The sequence below is a fragment of the Pan troglodytes genome, chromosome 13, assembly GCF_028858775.2.
Source record: "Pan troglodytes isolate AG18354 chromosome 13, NHGRI_mPanTro3-v2.0_pri, whole genome shotgun sequence".
Taxonomy (NCBI): Eukaryota; Metazoa; Chordata; class Mammalia; order Primates; family Hominidae; genus Pan; species Pan troglodytes.
In genome coordinates, this window is record NC_072411.2 from 71,567,519 (window position 1) to 71,584,138 (window position 16,620).

Consider the following 16,620-nt stretch of genomic DNA (forward strand, 5'->3'; position numbering starts at 1 on the left):
TGGCCTTTTCTCTCCATTCTTTTTGCGACACTGGCGTATTATTTGTGGTTTCCAAATCAAATTTTTAAAATTTTAATTTAAAACCAGTAAATCACAGTCTTCAAGCCATTAACTACAGCATCTGTGGCAGGAGGGTGAGGGAGCACCCTTAGGAAATGGATTGATTCTTTAAACTGCTGGGACAGAAGTTGGGGTCAGTGGGTGATGTGGAGGAGGAAGTGTATTCACTGGTTTAAATTTTGGCTACACTCCATGAAAGGGCTACCTATTTGCTAAATTTCTGACAGCAAGGAAGGTGACTGTATTATTTCATTTTCTGGGATGTGATATCCTCCATTCACTGTTCCTTCTTAGTGCAGATAGTAAGTTGACTCCTCAATCTGCTCATAACCATCACATTCAACTCTGTGCAAGTCATCAATTAATCATCACTTTTAGCCACACACCAACTTATGAGTCTCACATAGCTTTCATAGACATATATTTGACTTCTATCCTTACCCATATTATTTTCTGAAAAACCTGACTTGGGACTAATTTGGAACATTCATGATTATTTGTCAAGGAGTTGCATAAAGAACAGATCTAAGTGTCCATACACTTTTTTTTCTCTACCATAAATACAGAAATATATTTAACAGAAACAAGTTTTATTTTGGGTATTTAAAGTAGAATCCTGATTACTTTTCTATATTGAAAAATACTTTTCTTAATTATAGCATGAATATGGAATCAAGAAATTCCCAAAGTGGAAAATCCTACAGGTTCTTCAACAAATAAACTGTTAGGAAGAGGAAGGGGCACTTATAAAGACAGACTCAAAAGTGTAGAGGAAGAGGGGGCCACAGGGATAACGGTGTTCGGAAATGTACATCTGGGTGATAAAACTGTAAGAAGTACTTACTATAAAATCAGGATTGAGGTTAATTTTAGGGAGAGAATGCCAATCTACATAGATGTAAAATTAAGTTGTAAAAACAATGCTTCTTCCAGGGTTTGAGGATGATGATGTTCTGGAATCAGATATGGGTGATGGTTGCACAAATATACTAAAAACCACTGAATTATACACTTTTAAAGGGTGAATTTTATAGTATGGGATTTATATCTCAATAAAAAATGCTTTTGTTTATAACAATCTAAGTTATTTAGATAGAAAAATCATCAATCAAAAAATAAGAGTATCTATATAAAGAAAACCATTTGAATCAGATAGCCTAGAGCAAGGGTCCCCACCTGGGCCACACAGCAAGAGGTGAACAGTGGGCAGGCAAGTGAGCATTACCACTTGAGCTCCACCTCCTGTCAGATCAGCAGCTACCTTAGATTCTCATAGGGGGACAAACCCTATTGTGAACTGTACATGCGAGGGAACTAAGTTGCATGCTCCTTATGAGAATCTAACTAATGCCTGATGATCTGAGGTGGAACAGTTTCATCCTGAAATCATACCATCCCCCAACTGCTGTCCATGGAAGAACTGTCTTCCGCAAAAAGGTTAGGGACTGCTGGCCTAGAGAGAGTAGGAGATGTGACAGGTAAAAAGTTAGATCATGTGTAACAACTAGTGAAAGTATACCAGGGTTATTCAATCAAGATTTCCATGTACCACAAGTATATAATGACTAAATTTTTAATGATTTATATCCAAAGGAAACCCTTTATAACCCTCATCAGCCTAATTATTTTATTCTAAAGTTGCATAGTAAAATATTTTAACCTATTCAGTGGTTTAGTTCTTGTTATCACTTGCTTGAGAAATAGAACACATTTCATGGAAATTAAACACTGAATTTAGCATTTCCACTAATATGACTATGAGGAAATTCAGAAAGAGGAAGAGACAATGAGACATCTTTCACTTACTATTCTGATTTTGTTTTTCACAAAACGTTTTGTGAAGTTAATATTCCACAAAATCATTAAGTATTGGAGTTCAAATCATGCAAAGTCATTGGATATTTTAAACATGTACTTCAACTAAGCCTAAGCCAAACATCAGTGAAGCAATTTACATGCAAGACACAAATTTTAAAGCTATGCTTATGATTGAAGGCACTCCAGCTACCAACTTATTTTGAGATAGTATGAATTGAGAGGGTCATGGAGTCAGAAGATAGCCACGGTTCAGATGGTCAATTACCTCCACCACCACCAGGTGGCGTAAGTGAGAGTAGTTAGGCTGTGGCCTGCTGAGCACAAAACCATCACTCTTAGAGGAAGGGTTGGGGATTATATCACACAGTAGGCCCTTAGTAACCATTTTATTGAATAAATGTGTTGTAAGACAGGGAGAAGCCATTATTCTCTCAATGTGTAGGATTACACCAGGTCAAGATGGTCCACTCAGCTACTACCCCATTTCTTTGCTTCCATTTAGGAAAAAATGTATCTCCTCCCATTTTCTCTTGAACCAGTCAGGCTTTCACATGCACCACTTCAAAACGACTATTTTCAAAGTACTAATGATTTTCATGTTGCTAAATTTAATAGCCATTTCCCATTTGTCATCTTTCCTGACCTATCAGCAGCATCTGATACAACTACTCACCTCCCCCTTGAAATGCTTTATCCACTTGGCTTCTAGGAAGTATTACTTACCTTCCTTCCTCCTACCTCATTGGCCATCCCTGCTCAGTCTCCTTTCCTGATTCCTCCTCTTCCTCTTAATCTTTTAATGTTGGGGCACTTGAAAACTCAGTCCTCAGACCTCTCCTCCATTCACACTCTTCTCTAATCTCATTTTAAGCGATTTCATCTACTCTCATGGCATTGAATACTGCTGACATTTATACATTTATATCTGGGGCCTGGACCTCTTCCCTGACCTCCAAGCTCATTTACTGAATTCTCTATTTGATATATCCACTTAGATGTTTAAAAGACATCACAAACTCAACATATCTAAAACAAACTTGTGATCAACCCCCACCACCTGCCCCCCATCTTGCTCTTCCTGTAGACTATCCCCATCTTAGTTAATGCTAATGACATCCTCTTAGTTGCTTAGGACAAAAACTTAGAATTATCCTTGACTCCTATTTGTCTCATACCTTATATCCAATCAGTGAGCAAATTCTGTTGCCTTTATCTTCAACATACATCCAAAAAATCTGACTACTTCTTATTACCTCCACTGCTACCACTCTCTCCAAGCCACCATCCATTGTTGTCTGGATTATTGCAATGACCTCATAAAGAGTTTTCTTTCTTACACATTTGCCTCATCGTAGTCTTTTCTTATCTCAACAAGGTAGCCAATGTAACGCAGTTAAAATGTGAGTTCATATCATTCCTTACTTGAAAAGCCTCCAATGGCTTCTCATCTCGCTCAGAGTAGCCAAGAGGTTGTATTTGACTCTGTTATCTCTTATCTTTTCTCTTATACACTCCCACCCCACTCCCCACTTGTTCTGCTCCAGCCACACTGGATCCTTTGTTATTCTCAAACATGCCAGGCATGTTCCCACCTTAGGACATTTGTACCTATTTTTTAATTGAGACAGGCCACTTTATTAAAATAGGTCCAAATGTAACACATGATAACATTCATTTTAAATAAAAACTACAAACATGACCTGACTTCTCCAAATATACATTCTCTCAGGTAGTCCATCCGAGCATCCTTTGTTGACAGTGCCATAGAGTTCCATTCAAACTGGGAAATCTGAAAATAAGTAATGTGGTTTGAATGAAAGTTTTAAAGCAACAACAAAAAACATTGAGGAAGACATATAAGCACTACTGATCAAAGCTGTAGGAATCCTATGAAATTAGTTTACATAAGGATAGCCTGTGAACCTCTACTGGAAGACAAGTGGGTCCTTCTGACATTGCCTAGAATACTTTTTTCTGCTCCTTTCATCCTCCTTTTCCTACAATACCAATGATGGACATTTTTTCCTACGTAGTCTTCTATATTCATACCTAGTTGTTTCCTCTGATAACTCTATCCATCTCTACAGTGCCTCTCTCCTTTGTAAGATATAGAAATCATAAGATATGGATATTCTAAAGACAATAAAATAAATGACAACTTTTATTTATTTATTTTTATGAGACAGGGTCTTGCTCTGTCACCCAGGCTGGAGTGCAGTGGGATGATCACGGCTCACTGCAGCCTCAGTCTCCTAGGATCAAGCAATCCTCCCACCTCAGCCACCCAAGTAGCTACAGGCATGAGCTATTGTATCTGGCCTGTTTGAGTGATACATTTTTAAAAATATATTTAAAAAGGTAATTCTGGAACTTTCACATTAAAAGGAAGCACATGTACAGCTAGTGTCTCTGGGCTTTTTAGAGGCTGAATTACATGAGTATTTCATACCTGAATTACACGATACCCCAGAATTTCCAAATGTCGTTTTTTCATAGCAGATTTTCCTTTCATGTGAGGGATATTTCTACAAAGTGCTTTTGAATCCAAAAATTCCAAAGCAATCCTACATAAGATAAAAAATATTTACTCCTAAAATCAGAATAAGAAACTGAATAATTACAAGCTTTTCAGAAACAAGATTGCATCTTTATAAACTAACAAAAGCCAATGAATATAAATGAGTATATCAAGTTATGTTTCTACTAAGAAATTAGTAATTGATGACAAACCTATTTAGTTACACAAAATTATTGTAAATATTTGTCTGCTTTCATCCATTTTTTTGGTCCAATATATATTTACACATGCCTACTATATGTAAACCACTGTGAGGGGTACAAATATGAAGCAACACAGCTTATAGTCTAACAGAGAACACATGATGTATAGTAAGTTACTGTAATGCAGTGTAGGAAGTGGCTAAGTGCTATGAGAAAAGTAGAGAGGTATGGGAGCGCAAAAGAAGATACTATTTTACTTCCAGTGGAGGACAATTCTTTTAGCACTTTAGTTAGGGAGATTGCTAGGCTTTGGACAGAAGAAGGGAGAACATTAAAGCAGAAAGGAGAGGAAAAGCAAAGTTACAAAGGTGGAATGCATGACATATGAGGAACAGATTCCACTACCTTCAATCCTTGATCACTGACTTCAGTATAGTACACCAAATTTAACATTTAGATATTAATACAATCTAAAACTAAGAAATAAATTACCTTTCAGCCCCTGGTGGCAGCCTTGATCCAACTATTTCGATATTTGATTCCCAGGGCATTTCTGGTAGTTGTCCCAGTGCTATATTATGGCTTCCATACGGAAGAGGTTTTTTTCTTTTATCCAAGATACACTCAAAATCTTAAGGAAGCATAGAAACTGGTAGTATGAATTAGGTAAAGTCTTACAGATAAAAGTTTAAGATATATTTGAAATATATATGCATATAATATTTGTACACACACACACTCACAAAAGAATGACGAACCTCTCAAATTATCCAAGTTATTTTTATAAGATCTGGTCCAATGGCACCTCTCTTTGGAAATCAATCAATAAAAAAATCAACCAGAAGAATTACAAAATAATATTAAGTACTAGGCTACATTTAGCACTGGGCTAGGCCAAATCACATTAAAGAGTTTCAATCTCTTTAAGGCTCTTGATTACATTTGGAGAAAGCTAAACCAACTCATCTGAAAATTAATAAAGAAAAAGATACAAGCATTTATCCTGTCTTTTCTACATGAATTGTACATAAGGGTAACTAAACAGTTGATATGGGAAAGTCCTTTTGAGACAAATTCCAGCTAATAAATGTAGAAGGCATGATAGATGTAGAATATCGCTACTTTACCACCCCTCTGAATGATGGATTTAGGCAATGAGTGATCATTAATAACTGCTAAAATCAGCAGGTGAAAAGCTGACAGGGGAACTTTCTGTTGAATGAATCAGCTGACAACATACGAACCCACTGATGAGTCTTAATGTATAAAAGACAACCAGGCCAGGCACAGTGGCTCACACCTGTAATCCCAGCATTTTGGGAGGCCGAGGCAGGCAGATTGCTTGAGCTCAGGAGTTCCAGACCAGCCTGGGCAACATGGCAAAACCCAATCTCTACAAAAAACTTAAAAAATAAGCCAGATGTAGTGGTAGCTACTCCGGCTGAGGAGGCTGAGGTGGGCGGATCCCTTGAACCTAGGAGGTCAAGGCTGCAGTAAGCCATGCTTGTGCCACTGCACCTCAGCCTAGGCAGCAGAGCCAGACAAAAAAAAAAAAAAAAAGGAAAGAAAGAAAAAGAAAAAGACAACCAGCCTTGTGTGCCTCCTGAGAGGATGCAAAAAGAAGTACAAGCCACTTATGAAGTTTTTGGCCAAAAAGAAAAACCTAAAAAAAAAACCTAAAATCTAATCAAATCTCTAGATATCACTAATGGTTTACAGCAAACCCAGGTTTACAGTAAAAACATTAAAAACTATCAGATGACATTTTAAATGTTATCACAGGGCTGCAATTAGAAAAGTTCGAAATGTGGAAAAAAAAACTTATTCTCAAATTTTAAGTTAAAAAAAGAAGTAGGAAAGGAAAAGTTGAACCAAAAACTGCAAACCAACCAAGTGGAATGTTAAGATCCCAATTTGGACAAACAAACTATAAAATAAACATAAAAGACACTTAAAACAGGAAAAGCAAAGGTATAGGGGTGCAGTGCATGAGACGTATGAGGAATAGGTTCCACTGCCTTCAATCCTTCACCATTGAGTTCATTATAGTAGGCCAAATCTAACATTTCAATAAAATGTTAAATTTTATCTAAAATTTCCCATATCTCCCTACTTATGTTACATTTCCCATAATTCCCATAAATGTTCAATTTTATCTAAAATTTCCCATATCTCTCTACTTATGTGACATTTCCCATAATTCTACTACCTTCAATCCTTGATCATTGAGTTCATTATAGTATGCCAAATCTAACATTTCAATAAAATGTTAAATTTTATCTAAAATTTCCCATATCTCTCTACTTACGTTAAATTTCCCATATTGCTGAACATTTCTTAAAAGATATTAAGAAATTATTATTAATGGTTATAGGATGATAAAGATGATATTGTTGTTATGTTTTTTAAGTCATTCTTATCTTTTAAATATACTTCCTGAAATGATGTCTGTGATTTGAAAAGAATCAGATGGAACTCTGGTGAAAAACTCAGGCACTGAACCATCTTTAAGTTAATTATGAAAGATGAAATATATAAAATTCATTAAGAGAATGAATTCTAGAGCCAGAATGCCAAGCTCAAATCCTGGCTCTGTCATTTGCCAGGTATATAACCTTGGGCAATCAATAATGTTTGTGGACTTTAGTCTCCTCATCTGCAAATAATTTACATACATCATAGGGATATAAGTTTACTATATGCATACACCCACACAAGTACTTACGAAGTACTTAAAATGGTGTCTAACACATAATAAGCAATATATAAAGATAAATCTATTATTGTTGTTATATGAAATTGCAGCATTGTTTGACAGATGGACATACCAGCAAAAAAATCTTACAGATTGATTAAATCATAGCATACTTAATGAAATGTGCAGTAACTAAAAAAGATGTTGTATAAGCATATCTGTTGGCATAGAAAAATATTCACAACATATAAAGTTATAAACTGCTATGATCTAAATGTGTCCCCCAAAATTCATCTGTTGAAACATAATCATCAATGTGTTAATAATAATAGTGGGACCTTAGGCCAGGCGTGGTAGCTCACATCTGTTATCCTAGCACTTTAGGAGGCAGAGGCAGGAGGACTGCTTGAGCTCAGGAGTTTAAGACCAGCCTGTGCAACATGGTGAAACCCCATCTCTACAAAAAACACAAAAATTAGCCTGGTGTGGTGGTGTGTGCCTGTAGACCCAGCTACTCAGGAGGCTGAGGTGGGAGAATCACTTGAGCTCTGGAGGCAGAGGTTGCAATGAACCGTGATCATGCCACTGCACTCCTGCACTGCACTCCAACCTGGGTGACAGAACAAGACCCTTTCTCAAAAAAAAAAAAAAAAAAAAAAAAAAAGAGGCAGAACCTTTAGGAGACGATTAAGTCATGAGGGCAGAGCCCTCATTAATAAGATTAGTGACCCTATAAAAGAGCATCCTCTGTTGCCTTCCTGTCCCTTCTGCCATGGGAGGACACAGCATTCAAAGTACCATCTTGGAAGCAGAGGCTAGGTCCTTAGTAGATACCAAACCTGTTGGTATCTCAAGCTTGGACTTCCTAGCCTCCAGAACTGTGAAAAATAAATTTCTGTTGTTGTTTTTTTTTTCCTTTTTTTTTTTTTTGATACAGAGTCTCACCGTCGCTCAGGTTGGAGTGCAGTGGCACGATCCCAGCTCACTGCAACCTCCGTCTCCCGGGTTCAAGCGATTCTCCTGCCTCAGCCTCAGGAGTAGCTAGGATTACAGGCGTGCGCCACCACGCCCAGCTAATTTTGTATATTTAGTAGAGATGGGGTTTCACCATGTTAGCCAGGCTGATCTCGAACTCCCAACCTCAGGTAATCCGCCCGCCTCTGTCTCCCAAAGTGCTGGGATTACAGGCGTGTGCCACTGCGCCCGGCCAAATTTCTGTTGTTTATAAATTAACCAGTCTCAGGTATTTTGTTGTAGCAGCAGAAAAGGACTAAAACACAAACACTACAGAAGAAAACCTTTTTGTCTTTTTTTTTTTAAGTTAGGAAAACAGACACCAAAAGCAAACAGCGGCTATATCATGGGTAATTTTTCTTTTTTGTTATCTTCCTTTTCTAGTTTTTCTATGTTAAGCATGTCTCATGTAATTTTTTTTAAGAGATGGGGTTATATTCATATTGTTCTGAAGAAAAAAAGAAAAATATTAAAAAGAGATGGCTTCTCACTATATTGCCCAGGCTGGTATCAAACTTCTGGGCTCAAGTGATCCTCCTACCTCTGTCTCTCAAAGTAGCTAGGATTACAGGCTTGCACTACCATGCCCAGCTTCAATGTTTGTTTTTTGTTTTGTTTTATTTTGTTTTAGAGACAGAGTCTTGCTCTGTCACTGAGGCTAGAGTGCAGTAGCGTGACTGTAACTCACTGTTGACTCAACTCCTGGGTTCAAGAGATTCTCCCACCTCAGCCTCCTAATGGGACTACAGGGGCATGCCACCATACCTGATAATTATTTATTTATTTAGAGACAGGGTCTTGCTATATTGCCCAGGCTGGTCTCAAACTCCTGAGCAATGGGACTAGAGGGGCATACCACCATGCCTGCTATTTATTTATTTATTATTTATTTGTTTGTTTATTTATTTATTTAGAGACAGGATCTAACTACATTGCCCAGGCTGGTCTCAAACTCCTGAGCTCAAGCTATCCTTCCACCTCAGCCTCCCAAAGTGCTGAGACTATGTGTATGAGCATGAGCCACTGTGCCCAGCCAATTTATGGATTTTTGTCACTCATACCCAACTCAATCCTGATTAACATAAAATCAAAGGAAAGTTGTGTTTTATAGCACAAGATGAGAGCATTAATGATTATCTAGTTCACCTTCCTGCCCAGTGCAAAAATCACACACATCTATCATCTGAATACTCAGCCTCTGCCTCAACATTACTTCTTCAGAAAGCAGTCAATAATTCTCATTATACCAAGTTAAAGTCTGCTTCCTTTCATTTTTACCATTTTGTTCATCTTTGAGGTAGAGATATCTAGTTCTTCTACTTAACAATCCTTCAAACATTTTAAAACATTATGGTCCCCATAAGACTTCTATTTTTCAGACTAAACATCCTTTTTTTTTTTTTTCAAGTAAGATTTATTGGGCTGGGCACAGTGGCTCACACCTGTAATCCCAACACTTTGGGAGGCTAAGCTGAGGCAGGAGGATCGCTTGAGCCCAGGAGTTTGAGACCAGCAACATAGTGAGACCCTGTCTCTATAAAAAAATTAAAATAAAAATAAATTCATTGAGCACTTACTATGTTCCAAGGATAGTGTTAAATGCTTTACATGCAATATCTCAGTTAATCCTATCAAGTAGGCATTATTATCCCCATTTCACTGATGAAGAAGTTAACAAGGTTCAGAAGAACTTGCTCAAGGATTGAAATCCATGCAATCCTAGTCCTCTCTAGTTCTGTCTACGACATGATTAGACAAGATCCTTCACTATCTGTCCTCCTTTGTTTCTAGACCCTAATTGTCACTGTCTCTTAAAAAGGACAACATGCAAAATATATATATATATATATTAAGGTGTCTAAAAAATAGAATACAATGGGATTACCAACTTTTTTGTTATTATTAACAATATAGTTTAAATAGTATTTGATTTTTGGCTACCATTTACACTGTTAGTTTATACCAAGTTTATAATCCTTTTAAATATCCTGTATATGCAGAGGTTTTCTAAACCTAAATTTAGAAAGTTTATGTTAATTATCTTGAAATTTTATCTTTTTCATTTAAGATCACCACTTGAATGTGGCAATATCTTTGAAAATTTTATATTGCCATCAACGTAAGCTAGTCCACCAGCTTTATGTGATCCACAATTCAATCAGAATGCATTCTACAACTAGACCAGTTGAGAAACAAGATTAATCAGGTTAGCATCAAGCACAGTATCTTTGGAAATCTTCATCCAGGCTGATAGACCAACTTAGTTTTTCAGATGAACTTAAAACAATGAAATAGAAATTAAAGAGTCATTTCCCTTATTTTCACACACTGAATGGAGAGGACAGAATCTTTTGAAGATCCAGAAATGTTCAGTGAATCTGAATCTGGGTTTTACTTAGAATTGGTGGAGGACTGACCTTAATTTTTTTTTTTTTTTTCTAAAGAATAGAAAACACTCTTGGTTATCAACACTGGGCCACGGGAACTTGAGGATTTATTCTATTGCTCTTTCTACCTCCGTTTGAAAATTTTAATAATAATAACAACTTGAAAAATATTCAAAAAACTTTTTAAAATTCCAACTGATAAGATGATTCTATTCAAATTAGTTTGATTTTCTGAAAGTAACTAATAACCTACCCAATAACTTACCTACTTTGTGGTAATAAGGCGTAAGAACCGAGGCTTTTACACAATTGATTCCTCCTAGTACCTCTGCTAACATTTTAAAAATCTGCTGTTGTGTTCCATCCATGCCACCAATACCTTTATAAAAAAATAAATAATTAGTCTACTTAATCTTTTTTTTCTTTTTTTTTTCCTTTGAGACGGAGTTTTCGCTCTTGTTGCCCAGGCTGGAATGCAACGGCGCGATCTCAGCTCACTGCAACCTCTGCCTCCCCAGTTCAAGCAATTCTCCTGCCTCAGCCTCCCAAGTAGCTGGGATTACAGGCATGTGCCACCACGCCCAGCTAATTTTGTATTTTTGTTAGAGATGGGGTTTCTCCATGTTGGTCAGGCTGGTCTCGAACTCCTGACCTCAGGTGATCTGCCCGCCTTTCAGCCTCCCAAAGTGCTGGGATTACAGGTGTGAGCCACCGCGCCCGGACTTAATCAGTTTTTTAATGAAAATCATCCCAGTTCTACAAACTGAAAAATAAAGATTAATAATTTCACTAAGAGCTTCAATGTAGTGTCTTATATAATGACACTAAATTCAATACAAGTTCTTTGCTCTCAACTAGGAGGGTTATGTCCCAAATATGAAGAAATTCTTATAATGTTTCACCTACAATATCTCATATAAAATATTAAACAGGTCATGGCACTCTTGGGAAGGCTCGTGTCATGTTTAAGTATAACAAGATTAACAATGTACTACCTAATAATTTACTTTAGAATCAAACTTTGCTATCTGACTAAAAGAAAACTCAAACCTTTATTATATTGTTGACAGAAGCGGTCATGAAACCATGGAATCTGAAACTCAGGGCATTCCAAGCAGACTGATCTATTTAACTCCATAAGATGAAACTGGACTCTTGCACTTCGAGATGGAGATAAAACTGAAATTAATAAAATACTAATGAATTTTGACAGCTGAGACCTAGGAAAGACAACCCATTTTTTTCACATTCATTTATCCCCACTATTAGTAGATGCTTTTATTCTAACAGTATTTAGAACTGTTTACATTTCTAATTTACAAACGTATGCTTTATATTTTTAAATTATTACATTCAGTGACATGATTAGGACCAACTCCTGCACTGTTCTCATTAATCATGAATGTTAAAAGTACATTTAAAAAAATACTCCCAGCAGGGCACGGTGGCTCACGCCTGTAATCCCAACACTTTGGGAGGCTGAGGTGGGCGGATCACCTGAGGTCGGGAGTTCAAGACCAGCCTGACCAACATGGAGAAACCCCATCTATACTAAAAGTACAAAATTAGCCAGGCATGGTGGTGCATGCCTGTAATCCCAGCTACTCAGGAGGCCAAGGCAGGAGAATCGCTTGAATCCGGAAGGTGAGGTTTTGGGTAACCAAGATCATGCCATTGCACTCCAGCCTGGGCAACAAGAGCAAAACTCCGTCTCAAAAAAAAAAAAAAAAAAATACTCCCAAGATTTTTCATTCACCTAATATTCCACACTTAGGATTTTATCCTAAGGAAACAATGATTCATGTATAACAAATCATTACTTACAATGATGAGGAATTGGAAACAATCTGTGACAAATTTTATTATATCCATGTAACAGGATATTATGTAGCCAATAAAAAAAGACATCAAAAAATATTTAATAACATGGAAAATTGCTCAAAATATAGTTAGATGGAAAAAGGCAGCATACAAAAGTGAATATATAAATAATCCAAATTTTGTTTTAAAATTCATATAGGGGCCAGGCATGGGGGCTCATGCCTGTAATCCTACCACTTTGTGAGCCAAGGTGGGCAGATCACTTGAGGTCAGGAGTTCAACACCAACCTGGCCAACATGGTGAAACCTCATCTCTACTGAAAACAGAAAAATTAGCCGGGCATGGTGGCACATACTTATAATCCCCACTACTCGAGAGGCTGAAGCAGGAGGATCAATCACTTGAAATGGGAAGGCGGAGGTTGCAGTGAGCTAAGATTGAGCCACTGCACTCCAGCCTGGGAAACAGAGCAAGACTCCATCTCAAAAAAAAAAGAAAAAGAAAAAGAAAGAAATGTAAAATAAAATAAAATTCATATAGGGACTGGGTACAGTGGCTCATGCCTGTAATCCCAACACTTTGGGAGGCCAAGGCAAGAGGATCACTTGAGGCCAGGAGTTAGAGACCAGCCTGGGCAACATAGCAAAACTCTGTCTCAAAATATAAAAATAAAAAATTTAACAAATTAAAATTAAATACAGGCTGGGTGTGGGGGCTCACACCTATAATGTCAGCATCTGGGAGGCCAAGGAGGGAGAATCACTTGAGCTCAAGAGTTTGAGACCAGCCTGGGCAATACAGTGAGATCCCAGCTCTTAAAAAAAAAAAAATTAGCTGGGCATGGTGACACACGCCTGTGGTCCCAGCTACTTGGAAGGCTGAGGTGGGAGGATCACTTGATCCTGGAGTCCAAGGCTTCAGTGAGCTATGACTGCACCACTGCACTCCAGCCTGGGCAACAGAGTGAGACCCTGTCTCAAAACAAAACAAAAAAACACAGATATATAAACATTCACATAGGAGAAGGAGAAAGACAGAAAAGAAATACTCCAAAACATTAAAAGTGGTAGTTTTACTTGTTAGTAAGATGGGTAATTTTTTATTTTCTATTTTATTCCTGTGTTTTCCAAATTTCTACAATAAGCATGAATACTATTAGAAACAGAAAAAAAGTTATTAACATTAAAATTCTTCAGTATAGATAGACCTGAGACTTGGATATAAAGTACAACAGATAATTAAATAAATTAAAAGATAGATACATACTTTCAAGTTGAGAATCCAATCTAGCTAAGAATTTGATGTTAAAAATTGCCTTTAGCAGATCTTCTGGAAAATATTCAAGTGTGGCCAAAGAGAAACCAAGAAACACTAATATAAAAGGATCCAATATACCTAAAAGAAAATTAAGATTTTTTTAAAGGTATAGCTGCCTCACTTATATATACACTTATAATTTATTCAGGCAAAGCCAGGTTTTAAAAAAAAAGATACACAGCCTTGACAAAACTAATCTACACTGTTACAAGACAGGATAATGGTTAAGTGGTTACCTTTGGGTGGGGGCCAAGTAGGAAAAGGGGACAAGAGGAGAAGGGTACTGTGATAATACTCTGTGTCTTGATCTCAGTACTGATTCCCTAGGTGATTCAATTTGAATAAATTCACAGTATTATACTAAAGTTATACGAACATTTGTTATTACACTTTAGTAAGAAGTTTTAAAAATAGCCTTGGAAAAAGAATCCAAAACAAAAGGACAGTGGTGCAAGTAAAAAGAAGTGATCCCAGTGTTGATGATAATAATACAATAGTGTTCAGAATATGTTACATACCATTCTAAACACTTTAGATATATTAACTCACTTATATCTTATATCAGTAGAAACAATTATCTCCACCTTATAAATAAGCATTAGGAAGCAGAGAGGTTAAATGACTTGCCCAAGATCAGAGTTGGCAGCGGAGAGTAGGGTTTAACCCAGAATGTCCAGCTCTGGAGCCTGGATTATTATACTATGCTGCTCTCTGGGAATCTCAGATCTCCAAGCAGAGTGTACACATGTTTGAGGCTGAGGTCTTGCCTAGCACCTCCTCCTTTACTTGTCACCCAGCAGCATGGCAGATGCCCCACAGTATAAGGCTTCAACTATTTACCTGATTTGCCTCATCCAAGAGACATTTCTAATGTGGCGGAAAGGGTCACCTAAAATGCCTGACTGGCATAGGTATTCTTACTAAGGACAGAAGAGACAACATTAAATCTTTCCTTTTCAATTTTTTCTAAGTTTATTTAATAAAGAAAGACCAGATCATAAATGAAGTTAATAGTAATGATTTCTACCAGCAAAACTAATCCGTCAAAATTCGTCTTTACTCAAAACAATGAAAATTATTACTCCATTAGTTATTTAAAATTTTACTTATAAAGTTCCCTAGGAATTTTTAAAACTTTCTCTGATTAAGTTTTAAAAACTCAAAGCTGTACTTCTCAATCTTTCTTTCCTTATACTCTTTAGCAACAAAATTTTCTAATTTCTAAGACTCTATTTGGAGAACCTGGAAAGAGATGCACTTTCATTTCCTTCTGGTTGTCGACACATGACTGAACAACCAGGAGAATACAGTCTAAGTCTCAATGTAAAGTCTCATCTTTCTACATATAGTTGTGTTACTAAAAAGGGGTATAAATGTATACCATACATGCAACACATTCATATACACATATACATATACATATCCCAGCCTCACGTTGTAGGCTGTGACACAGTAGTATCAGACATGGTTAGATGCTGTCTGGCCCATAGATCCCACAAAAATGTAGCAAAGTCCATTAGCATGATGCAGACACAATTAATATATTTATACTTGTTTCACACCAGCTTCACCAGAGTTCTAAAGATCTATATAAATCCCTAATGTAGAGCCTAACATGTTATGCTGGATATGGAAGCTCTCAGTATCTGTTGCTTGGTAGATAACTGGGTAATTCTTACTCTCCAGGCAGAGCAAAAAGATCTGAGGAAACCAGTCTCTGGCTGTCTCTCCAACTTTATCTCCTACCAACTCGGTCTCCCTCATCTACTCCTGCCACACTGAATCCACTGTTTCTGGAAAAAAACAAACATGCTCTCACCTGAGGGCCCTTTCCAGTTCCCTTTCTTTCATCCTGGGACTCTCTTCCCTATCTCTTGACATGCATCACTCTCTCAATTCATTTAATCCATGGTTAAATGACATCTCCTCAGAGAGGCAGTCCCTGAATCCCTTATCCAAAATAGCACTCCATCTCACACTTACCATGATGCTCCAGCCTACACACTTACCCTGCTCTAATGTTCTTGAAGGTACTTATCACCATCTGACCTTAGAGCCTTGTTTATTGTTTATGTCAATCTCCCCCTAACAGAAAGTAAACTCGATCATGGTAGTTTATCTGTTTTTACTCTCTCCTGTATCTCCAGTGCCTAGAAGAATACCTGACAGTAAGTACATGGAAAGTGTTGACTGAAAAGGAACGGTTACTGAGCATTTCTCCTCTAAAGCTTCTATATCATACTGACAAGTACATACTGTGAGTCTGAGAAGAAAAGTCTCATAAAGCTCTAATCCTTCAAGGTCAAACTGTTCCAAACACAACTCAGGACCCAAAATAAAAAGGAAAAGGAAAAAGAAAAAGTAATTTCCTGTCTCTGCTGTCCTCACATATTGCTTCTGCTAAGGCTAACAGCAGGAAGGACTATTTCTATTCTACTTTTTTCTAGTACTGAAATATTTCCAAAAGACTTTTCTGGCCAGGTGTGGTGGCACATGCCTGTAATTCCAGCACTTTGGAGGCCAAGGTGGGAGGACCGCTTGAGCCCAGGCATTTGATATCAGCCTGGGCAACGTAGCAAGACCCCATCTCTAAATTTAAAAGATAATTTTTTTAAAGACCTTTTTAAGAGATGCAAAATAATCAGCATAAGAGCAGCAACCCTTCAAACAATTCACAAACATCTATTAAGGTTCTTAAGAAACCTTAATTTTTTTACTTTTAAAAAACAATCTGGCAAGACTCCATCTCAAAAAAAACCCAAAATCTAAATAGACAGAAACAATCA

General features: G+C 37.1%; 1 protein-coding gene across 9 annotated transcripts in view; it reads right to left on the reverse strand.

Annotated features, from left to right (window-relative positions):
- Positions 1-3,489: 3,489 nt before the first annotated feature.
- The window catches only part of FASTKD1 (FAST kinase domains 1), a 44,293-nt gene continuing 31,162 nt past the window's right edge, over positions 3,490-16,620 (reverse strand). For 6 of the 9 annotated variants that reach the window (XM_016949985.4, XM_016949984.4, XM_063791295.1 and 3 more), the window contains 6 exons: positions 13,784-13,912; positions 11,746-11,874; positions 10,961-11,074; positions 5,092-5,230; positions 4,328-4,442; positions 3,490-3,667 (listed from right to left, as the gene is read on the reverse strand). In XM_016949985.4, coding sequence (XP_016805474.2) covers positions 3,566-3,667; positions 4,328-4,442; positions 5,092-5,230; positions 10,961-11,074; positions 11,746-11,874; positions 13,784-13,912 — 728 coding nt within the window. In that variant the 3' untranslated portion in view covers positions 3,490-3,565. Of the gene's footprint in view, positions 3,668-4,327; positions 4,443-5,091; positions 5,231-10,960; positions 11,459-11,745; positions 11,875-13,783; positions 13,913-16,620 lie in introns of all 9 variants that reach the window. The other 3 variants (XM_016949990.4, XM_016949992.4, XR_010150128.1) reach the window with 2 other exon arrangements.